This window comes from Cygnus atratus, chromosome 2 (assembly GCF_013377495.2).
Source record: "Cygnus atratus isolate AKBS03 ecotype Queensland, Australia chromosome 2, CAtr_DNAZoo_HiC_assembly, whole genome shotgun sequence".
In the NCBI taxonomy this organism is placed as follows: Eukaryota; Metazoa; Chordata; class Aves; order Anseriformes; family Anatidae; genus Cygnus; species Cygnus atratus.
Window position 1 is genome coordinate 46,507,845 of NC_066363.1, and position 18,826 is coordinate 46,526,670.

The 18,826-nt window shown below is 43.2% G+C and overlaps 1 protein-coding gene and 1 non-coding gene across 2 annotated transcripts in view; one reads left to right on the plus strand and one right to left on the minus strand.

The window, feature by feature from the left end:
- Positions 1–15,506, minus strand: part of SACM1L (SAC1 like phosphatidylinositide phosphatase) — a 29,935-nt gene extending 14,429 nt beyond the window's left edge. Inside the window, exons 1-6 of the mRNA XM_035549605.2 lie at positions 15,367–15,506; positions 7,950–8,047; positions 6,330–6,404; positions 3,756–3,883; positions 2,691–2,840; positions 219–278 (exon numbers count right to left, since the gene is read on the minus strand). Of these exons, the coding sequence (XP_035405498.1) occupies positions 219–278; positions 2,691–2,840; positions 3,756–3,883; positions 6,330–6,404; positions 7,950–8,047; positions 15,367–15,422 (567 nt within the window). The 5' untranslated portion in view covers positions 15,423–15,506. The remainder of the gene's footprint in view (positions 1–218; positions 279–2,690; positions 2,841–3,755; positions 3,884–6,329; positions 6,405–7,949; positions 8,048–15,366) is intronic.
- A 135-nt stretch (positions 15,507–15,641) lies between these two features.
- TRNAR-ACG (transfer RNA arginine (anticodon ACG)) lies at positions 15,642–15,714 on the plus strand. The gene has a single exon. It is a non-coding gene; the product is annotated as a tRNA-Arg (tRNA).
- Positions 15,715–18,826: the final 3,112 nt, after the last annotated feature.

The window sequence follows — 18,826 nt, forward strand, 5'->3', positions numbered from 1 at the left end:
ACCTCTGAAGAGCCAGCTTTACTGTGTGTGCTGTTGAGGACAATGATGTAAAGTTGGAAACTTAAAAGTAGAAGACCGTCACTGCTCTCAACTAGAAGACAAATAACCAAGTTATGCTAGATTTCTGTCTGAAATAAGAGACAGAATTATAGGAAAATGTATAATTTTAGTAAAAGTATATTCATTCTGTATCAACATAATCATTACAAAGGGTTTACCTCTGGTTGAGCAGCAAATTCTCTAAGAAGATGCCCATTCCATACAAACCGTGGATCTGCCTGCAGTAAAAAAACCAACAAAACATGCTTTTAGAAACCCTCAGTTGTTTAATTCAATGTAAGGGTAATACCATAGTATCCATGCATTATGCAAGTTTAGATGTGCGTGGAGGTGAAACACCCTTCTTTCACTAGTACCATTCATATATCTTCAAATAGAAATCTGTATAAAATTAAAATTGTTAAAAGAACAGTTGTCTCCCATCTTTGAGGTGGGTTACCAGACACTTCAGATGTGCTAAGCTATTAACAATTCACCTGTAGTATCAGGAAAACATTCAAATTTGTTTTACATAAGGCACAAAGAGATTACCCCAAATTAAGAACAATAGCAAGGTAACATTCCTAAGGCAAGCAGATAGTAAGAGTGTTGATTACTGCATGCAGAACTCATTATAATCCTGAGGATCAGAAGTTGAACAATAATTGTAGTTGAAAAAAATTTATTTTCAGCTGCATAAATGATTCTCTTCAACTTCATGTATTTCCTGTTCCCAGTTCACCTCAAGAATGTCTTGAGCAGGTTGCTGAGCACGTTCCAAAAAGCTAGCAGATTAGTCATGAAAGTGACATTTCCTGCAGAACACAGTGCAGGCTCTAGGGAGATGGCACAAATCTCAACTCTAAGATGCGGCGGGCAAGACAATGCACCAGTGAGGATGAGAAGAATTCAAGCTCAGTGTTGGAATATTCACTGATCTAACAGAAAAAGATAGATAAAACTATCTGCCAGAAGATACCACAAGTAGGGTTTGAACTAGTAGAAGAACATGGCATGATGTGTTAGTGCCCTCATATTGGGGTTGTTTCCTTCTGCTAGGACTGTTAAGGACCCACCCCCCCCAACCACAGGCCAGGCTTCTTTTGCAGAGGTGAAACGGAGATCCCTGAAATCACCATCAGTCTTTTGTTAAACCAGCATACTGCAACAAGGAGTATGACATTGCATTAAAATGGTTTTAGCCAATAATATCTGAATTTACTTCAGTCTTTAAAAAAAAAACACAACCTGATTCATCTTTCAAGCAACCTTCTAAGGTACCACAATTTTACAGCAAACCAATCTTTTCATGTCAGCAGCTGCTCTTCCTTGCATGAGTACCTCATGAAAAGCATTTGATAGTACAAAAGAGTCCCTAGTTATAAACTGGAAAATGTTTTTTTTTTTGTTGTTGTTGTTTAAGCTTTAGAAAGAACAAAGTGAACTTCTTCTCCAGAGTAGACAGTTTCAGTAACGAAGAGGCCACATTTTGGTGACTCTACTGCCAATAGAAGAAAAAAGTGTTATTCACTTGCAAGGTTTCAGTATTTTATTGCCTAGGCAGCTTCAACCTTGTTTATGCTGCACTATACAGTTATTTACCAGAATAAGGATTCTGGAACTGTGGAAGCACAACACAGTTTTAACTCTGTTGTGTCTGGCTGTGTGGCTCTGCCGTCTTTAAGACCACAACATATTAAATACGTGCTTCAAACATAAGGAATCAGCATAGTTTAAACAGAATACCAGTGCCAAGAGCCATAAACTTGCAGTTTTGTTCCACATTATCCTGGAATAACAGAATACAAAGACAAGTACCTTTCCCCACACATACACTTGTCCCTCCTCCCTATTGCAATTAGAAGTGTTTAACAATTATAAGTGTTTAATATTGAAAGCGGAGGCAAACTCCATCTCAAGTTTTTAAAATTCATTTAAACCAGACATCTCAGAAAGTACTTCTAACCTGCCTGATCTAGAAGTCTGACACCACATTCAAACAAGTTTCTAAAACTTGATGTTGCTAACAAGCTATGAAACTTGAGTGGACAAGTATACTCAGCTGTAATGGTTAGGATGCCACAGTGCTGAACAGACTTCTGTACCAAAGCATTACACACCAGCAATTTCCAAGCTTATTCTAGGCACACCATGAAGCAAACTCAACCTATAGCTTGATTTAATGTATTTTGTGCACTTGCTTGGTTGCTTTTTTCTTCCTGCTGTCACAGCTTCTTAATCAAGAGAACTGCTCCAGTACAGCTTGACTGACAAGATCAGAGGCAATAAAGCTTACACAGTTTAGCAGTATAGAAGTGGAGGGGAAGGGAAAACACTATTATAAGATTTGTATTTAATCAAGACAAATCCATTTCACTAGTTTAATGATTAAAATAATAAAGTCATTTTTAGTTTAAGTGATAGTCATGCTAAATGGTAGCAGATGGTATTAATGTGTATTAGGTCACTGTTAAAAAAAAGAGTAGAAAGTTTAAGCTCAAGTGTAATGGGGCCACTGATTTCAGCAATCTCATCCTAAACTTTTTTTAAGCTTTTAGTTTGTTATTTAACACCAACCACATAAAATAAACTTATGCCATTCAGAACTGATTGACAACATCTGAGACAGATACAAAAGATGAAATACTTACCCTCTCCAATAGGCTCATTTCCTGGAACTCTGGGCTGGTGTTGGCTAACCGTTGTAGAGTGTGTGTTAAGTCATAAGTTGTTGAGAAATAAAATCCATCCACACTCAAAACGTGACTAAGCATTGACAAAAATACTTTATTGTCCTGTAACTGTTGAGAGGAAAAATAGAAGTTATCATTCATTACTGTCAAAATACCCTACTCTTATAAGCTAGTTTCCCTGAAAACCTCTTAGTTAAAAAAAGACAAAATGGAAATGCAAAAGAAAGGCTACAAAACTTACTGTCAAGATTATCCCAATAACAAATGTGTTCTGATTCATACTGATTAATCTCATTCCTTTCCCGAAAGGAGGATCATATTCCCTTTCAGCTCTGACAGTTAGACACTTATCTACTCTTTATCAATCCACAACATATCTATTTTTAAAAACCTTCACCCTTTTCCTCCCTCTCAAAATCAATTTGTCCCTGCTGGGTAATTATGTAATTGAACAATTCCATAAATTAAGAATGCAGATAATTAGATGTCAGCAAGGCAGCTTATTTCAGAGACTGCAAGAATAGTAAAGCTAAGAGAAAGATGCAACAGGAAGAGGGTTGTGGTTTTATGACCGCCTTGGGAAGACTGCTTTGTAACAGCCTGCATAGAATGTAGCACTAGAACACCTCTGCAGTACAGCAGGCAAGCAAAGCCTTCATTAAGGCCCTCAGGAGAGGAAAAATGCTAGAAGATTCAGGAACAAGAACAGATACAGCAAGACAGACAACTCCATCCTACCATATTGTACCATCCTAAAAGGGGGAAAAACACCCACACTGATCAGACTCAATGGGACTGTTACTCTAAGTGGCACAATGTTAGTTTATCTCAAAGGACATCACTTTATATACACCTATACCCAAATACTCCAGCAGTTATAGTACTCTGAAGAAATCAGAAGAGAAGTATAGTTAAAAGACTCTGAAAAAGACAAAACTAACTTTTGTAGTTTCACCAAATTAAGTCCTGTGGTAATAAGGATCAACATAAATTCCTCCCCACCCCCAGTCAATCCACTTCTACCTGAATATCAGTTAAGTGCAGCATGGTCTTTTTGTAGGAGAGGATGTCAAAGTCTGTTGCTTTCCAAATCGCGTGACTGAAAATCTCACCTACTTTTTTCTTTTTTGTTATTACAATAAGATATGTGCCTGTAAATCAGAAAAAGGAAAGTTAACACTTCTTTTTTTAAGGAAAAGTAACCTAAAACCATAGCAAAAAAAAAATGAAACCAGTAAGAGTAAGGTTTCTTCAAATTCCACCTAGGATTTTGTTCTTCACAGCACCAAGGGGCTGGAACAGAAACAAACACTTTCTAAGCTACCAACTCCTCTATATTCGCAGATCTTGAACTACTCAATAAGTTTAAGGAATTTACAAGATGGACAAGGAGAAACAAGTAGTCAGCTACTTTTACTAACAATTTGGTCAAAGCTTCTAGGGTTTCAAATGTAGAAAGTGACCAATGGATCTGTGCTTCCCAAATCAAGTTTGAGGCAAGTCACAAATATAAGAAAAGCAGCATACTTTGGGATTCCAAGAGCCTATTCACCTTAGGCTAAAAAAGATTGTCCTAATAGGTTCAAAATAGAGAAGAGGAGGGGTTTTGTTTCTTTTAATAATTTAAAAGGGCAAGTCTACTCTTTTCCTGGTTGCATAAGTAAAAAAGCAAAAAAGAATCATGACAGTACACTCAAAGCAATTGATTTACACTTGCTGGAAAATGCAATATAGCTTTATTTTGGTGCCACCTTGTTTCTGAAGAAAAGATTTCATGAAATAATACATTGGCAGAAAAAAATCTTTCAAACACCATATAACCATTACATGTTTACTTTAAGCTTCATTTGAATAAACCAATACACAGGCCATGCAGAAGCACAAAACCACAAAATCTAGTACTTTTAGTAAAGCATTTAAAAGAAAACAATGGATAAATGTACAGCTTGCAACGTGAACTCTTTCTGATTTGGCTATTAAATATTTTTTTTTACTTGTTGTACATCTAGGTAAAGCAATATCTAGACTATTTAGTTAGTCGAAGAACAAGTCCCCACCCCACCTTTTTTTTTTTTTGTTTAACTCCCCAGCTCTAGTTTTGTACCATTTGTTTTGGTGGAATATTCAAGCACTTAAGAAGGCTCTAGCATGCTTGCATCAAGGTACACGTATTGCTTCTGGCTGGTATGTCACAAGCATTCAGATATGTTACAAAAACAGGGCCTTTTGTTCATCACTATGCCACAAAGAGGCTGTATAAATAGAGGCATTTAATCCAACATGAATGTTCAATATTGTCTTTTCCTGTTTGAGTATGTGACCTTTGGTTTGAGATTTCAAGCATTTCAGATACAATTCTATCAGTTTTGCCCCTAATACTCTAATAGGGGAAGAATATTCATGCCTGTTAGTGATGCTGCACTGCTGGATATTGAACCAGCCTTACAGATAACAGTGAAATGTGTAACCATACTTAGCTAAACATTAACTGATACAATCTGTAGTTGACAGCTGTATTTGACAGCGTCAGGCTTTGGGGAGTGTGGGGGAAAAACAGGCTACTGAAGAAAAAGTTACATGCTCTGCTGCAATATTCAGTCAGACAAATGAAAGCCATTACCAAACCCCAAGTTGTGAAAATTTCCCTTTGGGGCCGTGCAATTTTAACACAACCAGGGCTTTCCAAGTGCTTAAAGGTGGGCGTTACGCTGCTCTTGCTCTGCAATTCTTGTTCAGAATATGAGCATATAGAGTTGGATAGTTTAAGATCCTGTCAGAAGTCACTGTATTTAACACAGTGAAACTTTGCTTCAGTTGAGAATACCACAAAGACTGAACTTAATTCTTTTCTATGTATGGATGCCTTCATTCAGTATTTTCCTTATTACATTATTTTTCAGGCTATGTTAGTTTCAACCTCTAAAAAAAAATAAAATCTACCCACAAAAGATTTTTTGAATAACAATGCTTACTCTCCTGGAAGCTTGGACCTTATGTATCATATTTATTTGTAGCCGTGACTGTTTATATCCAAATACTGCTATTATGAAATAAGGACAGCTTGTTCTTACCTTACCCTGTAACTCCCTAGCATTTTCGAATCGAAAGAAAATGGATCGATTGCAACAATGTTGAATTTCCTTCAGATTTGTAAAATAGTTTGAATACATTCATTACCTAAAGAGCTGCATCCTAAAGACTCTATCACCCTGTCACTCAGTTATTTGTGTATCAACATTGACTTGAAGTCAAGCTTCACAACAAAATATGTGACTGCTGCATTAAATCCTCCAGCTAAGATGAAAACAGAGAACTTCATCTACAGTTATGACAGATGTTTAAGAACGCATTTCAACTGCATGCAAATATCAACAAGCTGTCAATTAACCCTATCCTTAGAGCAGCTATGGCTTTAAGAGGGTCACGAACATTCATGTCAACTATATCTGGATACCTCCATCCTCCAGCAACCACAAGAGGCCACGGTGCTGAATAAAATGTATCAGATACCCACAAAGACTATTTTTGTCTTGAAAGCTTCCTTAGCAATGTATTTTCCCCAAGTATTTTTGATGAGCACAGTTCTGCTTTGCTTACCTGCCACCAATCGTATTGTTCCCAGAATACCATATATAGGCCTTGTAACAGCTGAAGGGGGAACATCTTTTTTAACTGGAAAAAAAAAGTCAGAAACAAAACGTATCAGAATTTCAGACTGTTTCGTGACTATACTGGAAAACTAAGTTTGTCAAAGCTTCTTGGCCAAATCAAGTTTTGCTTGCATATGAAGCAATGCATCAGAATTTTAAAGCCTGATGGGGAAAAAGAAAGGATGTGGAAGCACTCTAACATTTTTTTATTTTGTTCAATCAAAGTAGTCATTTGATTGAACAAATTCAATCTCATTCACGTGATAGCAGAGCAAGTAGACTCCTGAACTATGTATTGCCCTGCCAGCTTCCAGAAGCTTTTTGTTTTGAATCCATCAAGACACCAAGGACAAACAAGCTACAAGTGCTTGCGACTCCTACTTTTGATTACTTCTACTTCGCCTGTTTCCATTTCAGAAGTCTTAGCCTGCTCTTCCATCTCTCTCTGCAGCACTACCAACAAAAGCACAGATGTGGCAAGGAATAGTTTCCAAAGAACATACCAAAACACAAAAGGTATCCAACTATCAATTGCAACTGCTAACATATTAAACTTTCCTCTACCCCTTCTCTAGAATAGCAGAATCAATATTAGGGAAGTTGAACACAAAACAAAAAAAATACCCAATCCAGAGTTAAGCGTTTTCCCTTACTCCAAAGTCCAGAGAACAGAGACAGTGCTTGATTTTTTCTGTGCTTTAAACACCTCACAGGTTCATCTGATAAAACAGGAGTAACAGAAACAGATCTAGACTAACAGACGACTTTGGAGAGCTGTCTTAACAGTCCTGAAGGGACAACTTTGAAAGAGAAATTGACATACTATACTAGAACACTAAAAACAGTGAGATATGCACACTACTTTTATACAAAGAGGTCTAATAAAAAGGAAAGGAATTACTGCTTTTACATTAGCATTACCAGTCTCTAAACAGACTGAATGCTACGATATTACTGAGGTAACAACTCCCAAAGTATCAAAAAAGGAAGTCACCCATAGCCTTAACTTCACGCTGTCATTTAATGCAAGTTCTTCGATCTTTTTTTAATGCATTAATTTCATATTCTTAAAGAAATATTAAACATTTACAGTGAGGTTGTTGCTGTTTGTTATTGTTTGTTTTACTGTTGTTGTTTCTAAAGGCTTTTTGAAAATTCTGGTTTTGGTACTAGATAAAAACCAACACTGATCATTTGGCAAAAGCTGCAGAAGCCCGACATTCAACCCTTCCCATGCTTGATCTTGGACTTGCAGCACCAACCCCAACTAGTCTGGATGAGTCAGTTTTCACTGGTGTGACTGACAGTTTTACTGAAAACAGGCAAGCGAATTATCCTGGTTTCCCACAACATAAAATCCACAGGGAAAAGGCATTACAAACAAAGTTATTTGGAGGACAGAATACAAAGCACTATTTATGAAATACACTATTTTAAATCTCTAAAGATAAAAAAACCTTTCAGTACCAACATAAGTTTCTGAAGATCTTCTGGGAGTGCCTGGAGCAAAATAACAGACCAAAGGACGAAGAGGCTTTATATTAAGAAGCACTGGCAAGGAAAGTACCTGTAAGAGTGACTTCTGTGGAGACTCTATCGATAGCCAGCACATCATCTGCTCCATCATCACAGGCTTCCACATAGAATTTCTCTGGTGTGATATGCCTTTAACAGAATGGAGAGGGAAAAACATTTTTTTAATCTTTGATTAGGCTCTTCACCACCTGAAGACAGAGCAAATATAAACAAACAAATCCAATTTTAAACCTTGTTTCAGCTGCAAAAAAAAAATTCTCACTTGATTACTTCCTAACAGTCACTGCTGCTAGCAGTGTATAAAAAGTAAATAAAAATAATCAGTTATTGAAAGACCCATGGCTTGTTGTAAACATAATCCTTTGTAACACTGGAAGCTGAGGACATGGAACTGGGTTTGTGTACATACTGGTCCACTGTACAGTTCACGTAAGCTCGAACTTTGTCACTTCAAAAGCCCCGTAAAGCCAAACAGATTCAAAAAAAAAAGAAACTAAACTGAAACTAAAACACCACATCCCTGATGCAAGCCTAATAAACAAAAAGTCATGCTCAAGGCAATAGAAACACATTTCACAGTAGAGTCTTCTGAGTATTGTAAAAAAAAAATCCACTAGAAATGGCACAGGAAACATGGGCAAAATCAGTCAGCAGCTTATTGAAGGTGTTTCAACATCACCAGTCCCTGGCTTTGTCAGCCCAGCCTGCGACGCGGCTGCGGCAGCCCGTCCTGTATGCGCACCATCTAGGGCATCATGCGAACACCACAGACATCCTGTTCTGACTTCACACCCATCTTTTCTTCATGTAAACCACATGCAGGACAACACCAGATGTAAAGCGTTTCAGAATGCTTCCCAGGATTGTTTAAAAAAGTGTCTGTTGAGATACTAAGGAGAAGACAGATGATCCACGCAAGAAGACTACAGCTCTGCAGAACGGACTTTTAGCTGTAGGAAGTGCTAAACAAAACACACACTCCCCTGAACTGATGCTCTTAACTCTTAAATTTCCCTTAGTTTGAGGCTTGACGAGACTAAGGGTCAAAGTTTTAAATAATCTTCTAGCAGTTTACTCCACAGGACAGTAAATATTTTTAGACTGTTTCTTCCTGCGTAGATCTCACATTTCTTCACATCTTTTATAGTTTTTTTGCTCGGTTTAAGTCCTTCAGAGAGCTGAATTGGAATCATGATTTAGGTCAGAAGAGCCCTCTGACAGCTCTAAAGGACCACTTCCCAAGTCTGGCGGCCCACCCCTGCCCTGCCCAACTTCCGTGCTGTGTCCACCTTCAGAGCTGGCCCCTCTTTCTTGGGGGAGTTTTGACTCTGCAAGCCCAGGGGTTCCACAGCCTCTGGGCAACTAGAGGAACGTCGGTCAGTAGACACCAACTGTTTATCTGAATTTAAAAAATGTGAAAACAAACTCATTAATCATTAACCGTTCCTCAGATATTTAACTTCATTAATTAAAATCTGCCTGCCTCTCCTAATGTGGAGGAGGCATCGACAGCATTCCCCTTGTAAGTCATCCTTCTGAATCTTCCGTGTACACACGAGACGCCTTGAAGTCCTTCATCTTCAGAACTAAAAACACAGACATGCAATTTGCTGCACGCTGAAGCCTCAGAGTTATTTTTCCTTCCACTGCTTCTGTTTATGATGAAGTGCGCGAGAGAATCCCGTGCCTTTAACGGGGTCTCACAGCACGGATGGGAGCAGTTTTTGCAGTGAACACCAAACAAGCTTACGCAGATAGAATGGGCAGGACAGGCTTAAGGACATTTCTAGGTGCTTAATTTGTTAAGGAATGTGAGAAGAACTCAGGATATCCTATTTAAGGTGTAGTTCGACTCCTAATGCTAGCTGGCAGGAGGCAGTTGTCAACCTTTCCCTCCCCCAGGAGAAAGCCACATAACTCCTGCTGGTTTCATTAACCGGTCAGGTGTTGCCGGGAGGTCAGCTTATTCACGAGTTTCCACCTAAAAAAAAATGGGAAGAGACACTGGGAAGGTGAATATTGGACCTTCGTGCCTTTAACACGATGCTTCTGCACCCTTACTGAGACAGCTTTGTCTTAAGTGGAAAGATCTCTCTTAACCTAGGCTGCAAGTGGTGCCTGAATGCTGCAGCACACAGAGCCCAACCGCGCACTTCCTTATGTGACCACTACTTCTAAAAGCTGGTCTTTACGTTTCAAAGTGTAATAATACAGGTACAACTGTGTTATGTTCAGCACTGAGATCCACCTGTGCGGTAGTTAAGTCTGATTTCAGACAGCTGGGAAAAAGCTTGCAGATATGGAACGGTTATTATAAAACCAAATCAATTTAGTAATCAGGAAGAACTTCTCCCTGAAGACCATGAAGCCTTTCACCCTCATTATCTACAAGTTAAGAAAAATGAGAGAATTAAGGCTGCCAGCACAAATTATGCCTGGACTCTCAATAAGCATCACATGCCCTGATTGTTAGACCAGAGCCTACTACTTCTCTCTCAAATCCCAGTCTGCATTTTGTCTCCTGCTCTGTTGTTCCCCCCTTTACAGTTTTTGATCACCTTCTCTTACACAAGACCTGTACATCTCTCTCGGCTTACACTATGCTTTGCTCTCCAGACAACAGAAGAAAACAAACTTTGCAATCAAAATCCTCCTTCCCGTGGTTGTCTCCAAGAGGAGCGCTGGTCACGGAGGCCGTCACGGAGAATGTCGGACGAGCGCTCCCTGTTTGCAGCTCAAGGGACTAAAGTGGCTCCAGGATTGAGCAGCCTGCAGCAACAGGCTCGCTGATGACTGCTTCGGGTGTTTGTGTTCTGGAGTTCATGGGGGGAATCACGCTGACAGCCTGAACTGAGAGAACCTGGGCATTTCTCAGTTGGGATCACCGCTGCAAGCTGTCCAAAATACAACTGTACAACACAAACTGAAAAGCCTTCATCTTTTAACAAAGACAAAATGTTAAGTCCTTGCTTCAGAAAGAGAGGGAGAATTAGTGCTCTTCCAAGTTCTTAGCAGGAAGGTGCTTCACTTTTAGTCCTCTTGTGTAAATACTCGAAAGTTTCCTAAAATAAATGTAATTGAGGAAGACGCCAAGAATCAAGGAGGTTTCTGCCCAAACGCCAATTTACAAACTCACCAATTACCAAAAGTAGGCTAATAGTCTCATCCTAGTTGAGGTGACCTTTTTCAACTGTAAGATTGCTATAACTAGGATGATCGCCTCCTATTTCTCTTTCAAGGAGGAAGCTGATGAACATCCATGTGAGAACAGTGTTTTTCCCCTCAGTACTGAGGTACAAGTCTGTGTGCCTATCGCAAGCTTATAGAGATAACACGCATTTACTTTAGTGATCTGAGAAGATATCAGAATACTGAAAAATGGATCGTTCATAATAAGGAACTTGCAGGCAGAATCATTCTAACTTTAATGAAATAGATAATAAAGATAGGAGTCCAAATGCTAGTGTTATATCAGAAATAATGAAAGAGGCTGCAGCATTTTCTAGAAGCCCATAATCTCCGCAGTTCCTTATGAAACTAGTTTTCATATACCTACATGAAACTACACAGAGAGCTATACTGTCTTTGTATAACCTTCATATTTGATGCTAGAGCCTTCCTTGTCCTTGCTATGTTGTTACTGCTGTCTATAACCACCCAAACCAACAAGAAATCTTACCAGCAAAATCTTGCTTAAAAGCACATAAAACCTTCACAAAGTTTGAGTTCCTCCAATTTAATTTCCTTTATACAAGGAATGACCACCACTATCACAGACTATTTCTCAGTGTTGCTAAAAACAGTGATAAATGAAAGTATTCAACACTGAGAGCACACCTCATGACCCTCAAGAAAAGGTATTGAAGCACTGCACCTAACAAATTCACGTCTGAAGTATAACCAAAGCTGCCTTGGATCTCATCTGAAAGTCTCCTATTCAGGAACCCGTGTGCCAAGAGATACAGCAACGCGTCTGCTGGATTCCACTCTTACAATTCAAAGCTGAGGAAGAAGCAGCATCTGCAAGCTGTTTAAAGACGACTCAGAAGGAAAACAAGGCACAATCAGACATCAGGCTTTTAGTTGGAGATTAATGAAAAGACATTATTTTAGCTCATGTTGCTGAAGCAGCAATCAAAAGAAAAAAAATATGTAAAAAGGGTGCACGGAGGCTACAATTAAAGAGTGCTTTTAGAAACCCTGCTTTTAATGAGCAAAAAGAAAATTCAGATGAACTCCCACTAAAATATAGCCTTTTGGTTTTCTAGTTTCTCCAGTTCAGGCACTGCTACTACCTCTTCTGAAATCATTCTAGGCATTGGCATGAGCACTTCTCCCAGTCTAGTAAATGAAGAGAAAACTAAGTGGCTCTAATGAAATTAGTCCCCATACTCCCCACAGCTGAGCCACGCATCACATTGCAGCATAAACTTTCAGATGCAAGAGGGGTTTTTTAACACCCGGACAAGAGACTGTTTAACAGGGCCAGAGAATGGAACAGGACAAGCTCCCATTTAATAATCCAAGTCACAAGCCTGTGTTACAAGGAAAGGGTTGATTTTTAACATAGGAGAAACATAGAAGAAAAAACACTGCTTCCTTACACCAATTATAACTGTAAGGGAAGCCAACTTTAAGTGAGACAGTCGTTTTAGTTTGTGTGTGTTGTGAAGTTTCACTTGCTCTAGCTTTATTATGAAGCAGTGTTGTACAGCACGAACACAAAGCAGAGCCGCATCCCACATTTTAATTAGGCTGATCCAACAGACAAGAATATGCATGCCATATCCAAACACAGGAAAGAAAACCCATCACAGTCTAATGGCCACTAAAGATAGTACCTCACTCAATATCACTTAAGCCTTCTAGTCCTCAGCAGCCAAAACCTTACTTCAGTAATTGATTATTTCACCATAAATACTTAACGTTACTCTAATGCAGGAAGCTTGTAGATGTCAGCCTCTGAATACTGTAATAAAACGAGCCAAGAGCACGTCCTGTACTGCGTAGCAATGCATTTGCTGTGCTCAAGACACCGAGCGGTCTGCAGCGAGCTATAGCAAGGCGTTACTAGAGGCAGGCAGTCCCAGCAGACAGTTAAGTAACAGCACTAACACGCTGCTGGTTCCAACCCTCCTGAGATTCCAGCTTTTCTAGGTGAGCAGGTGCTCTAATTATACACCCACAATAAATATTATTCCTTGGGCAGAACCAGCTCAAGGAACTGGAACATTTCCATGGAATAATAATTGCAGGGAAGAGAAGGAGCATAATCCTACGATGTAAAAAAAAAAACCACCAATGGAAATACCACTGAGAAAACAAACGCCATATTAAAGGCATCGCTTCATAACAACTATTTGCAGTTGTGTTTCACTTAAGATGGCAAATAATTTACCGCATAACTTAATGCCCTCCTCAATCAACAGCCCTGAGCATCACGACAGATGAAGCAAGGAGGAAAAAGAAGTGTAGCGGCTCTTTCTGGAAGCGTTATCCAAACTCTGAAAGCTCAGGTTAGAAGAAAACAAAAGCCAAAATGCACTTTTGGACTTCTCCCCAAATACAGACAGGTAGAAAGCGGTGTCCATATACAGCAGCTACTAATGACTGACCAGTACTTACACAAAACATGTAAGCATAATGATGCGCAGGAGGAGTGAAATTTGAAACACAGCTAGCGTTGGAGACCCTTACGATGCTTCAAAATCAGCAAAATAAAGGTTTCACTCCAAAAAAGTGTTTTTAAATGAGCTAAAACAACAGCTGAGATTCTCTCTGTTCTCCAGCCAGCTTTGCCGAACAGTTTTTATTGATTAACTGAACTGGTGGCTCCGCTACCATCCACCAGCTTGCTGCCTGCAACGGCTGTTTGACTTTTTTCCAGTTTCTTCCTGAGGAAGCTAAGTAAGCACAGCAGTGACATAGGTGACAATTAAGCAGAGCACCATTTTGGGGTTAATATTCCTCCCTGAATGCCTGGTGGTAAAGGTCAACTGGTAGCATTGAAGCTTGACAGCACCTGCATCACTTAAACGCGTCTGAAAATGTCAGTCAGGACAAAGGTTTTGTGTCACCGCTTGTGATAACACGACCCAGAAGAAGCTTGTATGTGGAGCTAGAGCATGCAGTGGGACCTACACAGAGGGGCCCTGCAGGGCATGCTACAGTCCCTGAGGCTCCACGCAGGGCCACTCGGCTACCCAGCACAGGCGCGGTTGCACGTTGTAGTGAAGATGAAAAGTGAGATAAAGAAAGACTACTGCCACTTAAACTCCTGGTTTGAGTCAAGCCTGGATTTCTCCAAAGAACATTCCCCTTTGACCTTGCCAAGCTGGTAAGTTTGGCTCATCAGCTAAGTTACGGTCCTATCTCTTACAGCGTTTGGTAGGAAGTCTGCAGGCATTACCCCCGTTTTTTGTGAAGACAGGAAGAAAAGCCTAGTTTTCAAGCCAGAAAACAGTTCTATTCTCAAGTTCATGGAGAAAAAAAATCCAACAATTTGCTAAACTGTATTTCGCATGGTCACAGAACAGTTGGGGTTGGGAGGGGCCTCTAGAGGTCGTCTTGTCCAAAACACGGCATCTTTGCGCCCTCCCTTTGGCCATTTACAGACACTGATGAGATCCCCCTGAGCCTCTTCTCCAGGCTGAGCAGTCCCAGCCCCCTCAGCCTCCCATCACAGGAGAGGAGCTCCAGGCCCTCCACCATGCCCATGGCGCTTGGCTGGACCCTCTCCAGTCTGTGTCTCTGGTACTGGGGAGGCCAGAGCTCCAGGTGCGGCCTTGCCAGTGCCGCACAGAGGGCAAGGGTCCCTCGCCCTGCTGGCACTGCTCTGCCTGAGGCAGCCCAGGAGGCCGGCAGCTTTGTGCTGCAAGGGCACACTTGGCACAGCCTTGTTCTAGAATAATCAAAAGTTCCTTTTGGTTAAAGTTGAAATGAGAGGATCCTTTACCAGCCTGTACCCTGAGAAGCACGTTGACGTCCACCACCACGGCTATAAGGACAAGTCACACAACGGTTACTTGTGCTGCTCACCTTTTTTCCTCCGCACGCAAACAGATCACAAGCTCCTCTAACAAAACACTAATATTATTTGGGCGACAAGAAGAAAACAGAACTTCCTGCCAGACGAGCACGTCTTTCAGCCTTCACTGACGATTTTACGGCACTCAGTGCCCGCGTCCCCTCACAAGGGGTCTGAGGAGAGGAGCCCAGCGACGGCCGGACCCCAGCAGCGCTCTGAGGCGCGCTTACACCGCCCTCAGCGGCACCCCGGGGCCCTCAGGCCGTGCCTAGCCCCGCCGGGAGCCCGCAGGACGCCCAAGGACGTCTCACCGCCGCCCCTCAGCGGCTCCGGCCCCCCGCGGCCCCCTCACAGCTCCGAGGCCCCCGCCCGGCCCCAACGGCCGCCCCCCGGCCGTTACCCCCGCGGCCGCGCCACTCACAGCTCCAGGCTGCCGTAGGCCGCCGCTGCCGCCGCTCCCGCACCCGCCGCCGCCATCCGGCCCCTCCGCCTACCCCCGACCCGGCCTCGCCCCCGCCCGGCCCGGCCCGGCCCTGCCCGGCTGACGCGGCCCCACGGACGGCGCCCGGCGCAGGACAAACTGCCTGCGGGCGGCACCGCCTGTGGGAGGCGGGGACACCGCGCACCGGCCCCGCCCGCACGCCCCCCCCGCGTGTGTGGGAGAAATGCGCGTGTGCTAGATAAATTGCTAGAGCAGGGCCAGTGGCGCAATGGATAACGCGTCTGACTACGGATCAGAAGATTCTAGGTTCGACTCCTGGCTGGCTCGGCTGCTCTTTTAACGCTTTCTCTTTTTTTTTTTTTTTTCCCCTCACTTTTCTGCCGTTTCCCGTTAAAATAATTTCTTCCCCGAGGCCAACCCGAGAGTGCTGCCTGCACCCCTGCATCCCCCCGCCGGCAGACGAGAAGTGCTACTCACCCTCAGCAGCCACCAGTTTTCCCCACGCCATCCTGGGCGCTGCCCTCAGCAGCCCCTGCATGGGACCAGGCCTGGGGCACCTCTGCTCCCCCCAGCTCCAGCACTCCATGCGTCACCCCCTGCCTTCTGGCAGCTTCTCCCATCCCCAATGCTGTCCCCTCACTGAGGAAAGAAGGCAGCCACCACTGCAGCCCCTTCCAGCTCACCCCATGGGGCTGGAGCCCCCCATTGGGGTTGGCTCAGGAAAGGCACGGGGGCTCACCACAGACTCTCCTGCATCGGCCAGAAGAAAAAATGTGGCCCGGTAGTGGGCAGCACTGCATTCCCTGCAGCTCCTCAGCACTCATCGGCCTCCAGGGTGGGCTGCGGCAAAGGCCAAGGCCTCCAAAGGAGCTGGAGACCCCAGCGAGGAGGCCTCCCCCTGCCAGGCCAGGGATGGGGGGGAACCAGCATTTCATGGTGCAGCTTCCCCCCGTCTGCTCTGGGTGATGACTGGCGCAACCGGGATTTTAGGAAAGACTTCATGCTGATCACTGCTGTTTGGTATTGTCTTTAATCACTGAAATCACAACAGGCCAGCAGCTTCACCGCTGCTACCAGCCTTTATAAATATTCAGCGGCACAGAAGACAAGAGGGCTGTATTCACACGTGGCTGCAGCTAGGTACACCAGCAGGCACCCTAATAAAACACTCTCTCCCAGAGTTGGCCTTTAAAGGAGCCACAAAAAATAATAATAATAAAAAATAATTAGTACCACTCAGTACCACTAGCTGGGCTCTGGGCTTGCTTTCCGGACACAGAAAGCCACAGGCCATACACCACACTCCTGCTGTGTGGGGACATGGGTCGCTGCCAGTGGGGCTGGAAGCTGCAGGAGGGGTGTCTCTGTGTCCTGGTGGGTGTCCCCATATCCCGGTGGGGTGTCCCCGTGTCCTGGTGGGATGTCCCCATCACCCACCTTCGCGGGGCTCCATGCCTCTGGTGTCCACGCAGGGACAGCCTTCTCCCAACCCTCAGCTTGCCTGAGCAGGCTGCTTGGTGCTTGTTGCTGCACGGGTATCTGGCCACTCTGGAAGAAAACAGGATGAGAATTTTTACTGTGAAAATCCTCTGTTTCCTGCCCTTTAGGAAAAGGAGCAGTGAGCTGGGCTCTGTCTCGCCGCTCGCCACAGGCAGACAACAGCCTGACGGCCTTCCTTAGCCGCACCTCATGCCGCTGTGCAGCTATAGCGGCAGCGATGTAAAGAAACAGGAATGCACAAATGCTGTGTGATGAGGGTAAAACATCCTCCCGACCTCTCTCCATCTGGCCTCAGGAGATGGGGATGTTGGGCCATACCTTCCATGCTCCATGCTCCTCCATGTCCTTGGCGGTTGCCTGCCCTCCTGGGTGCTTTCCATCACATCCTTCTTTCCCCATGCACCCCACTGCTTTAGCGCATTTTGTTGTTGTTTATGGATCAAAAAAGCAGTCCATTTCAGTGGTCATTTCAAGGCATCCCCAGGTATGTCTCATCTGTATTAAAATCACTCTGACCTTGATCCAACACACACTTATCCACACATATTTATCTCCTTACTGGTTTCACTGGGACTGCCTGTGCACCTGAAGTTTAATGAAGGCACAGTCTGCCTAAAGGATGGGGGCTGTGTGTCATTCTCCTTTAAGCAAGGACCTGGTTTTGCTGTTGCTGAAAAACAAAGTGGCAATATTTCCAGGGAAATTCAGAAGTGCAAAACAGGGAGTAAATGCTTTAGGAAGAAAGAGCCTACAATTCCCCCCAGGGCTGTGAGCTTGTGGCAGGGAGAGGTGGAGGTCTCGTCAGACCCAATGCTGAAACCGAGGGATATTTGCCCAGTGCTAATAATCAGCACAAGGAAAAAGCACAGGGAGGTATTTACTCTCCTCTCCTGAGGGCCAAAGAGACTTCTTTTCTCGGAATGGCTCAGCAGCCCTGTACCAGCCCGGCTTCACCTCACCTCTGCCATAACACACCTCATTGCCAACGAAACTGCGCCATTTCCAGGCCCAGGAACTATTCCGTTTGTAGAAAATAAGATATATTTCCCCACCCCCAACTAAATAATTTAAACCCCGAAAAAGGTTTTCCCAGTCTTAAAAGCCCCCAAGTGGAAGTTGGAAGCTGAAGAGCCACAGCCCTCTGGCTCATCAAATGCCCTTCACCCGTGCCAGGGGAAACGCTCCCCCCTTTGCTCAATGTCAGGGCGTGTTTGTGAAATCACCTTGGCCAGGACGCTTCTTGCAATTGAAAATACACAAAAATATCTGCTGCTTCTACAGCTGTTTTTTTTTTTCTTCTGGCTTTATGCAAAAATCTCTGTTTAAATGAACTTCTGCATTCTAAACAATAGAAACTTAACAGCATGATCTGAACGAGAATCTATTAAACGCTGGCTCCTGAAAGCAAGCTTTAGGGGATTCATTTAAATAACTATTTGCATGTGAGCTACTCATTACCAGCACACAGGGGCTTCCAAGCATCCCTTACTCTAAAACAAGTCAGAAGAACAAGGGTAGGAATTAAGGACTAAACTAACTTTTCATAGCAGACAGCACATGTCAGTATCTTGGTAAATAAAAAGGCAAGGTGTGTGTGAATAGCAAAATCCCATGTGAACAAGCCAGGTGACAGGCAGAATTTAACACGTGTTTTCTGAAATTCTTCTGTAGAAGCAGCTTTAAACTGGGACTGTTCTGAATTGCCCAATTATGCCTTAATCTCATTTTCTTGCCAAAATGACCATGGCAGCAGGCCCAGCGAAGTCTCTGAAGCTGCAGATGAAAAGGGCCTGTCCTGGCTCAACGCTTCACTGAGCTGGGAAGTGGGAGCTGGCACTCAGCGCCTTGCACGTTCACCTGAGAGCTACCTGCATTTTTTAGCTCAGGGGGGAGCTGCCAGAAGGTGAGGACCTGCAGATGCAAAGATGCCTGGGGGTGA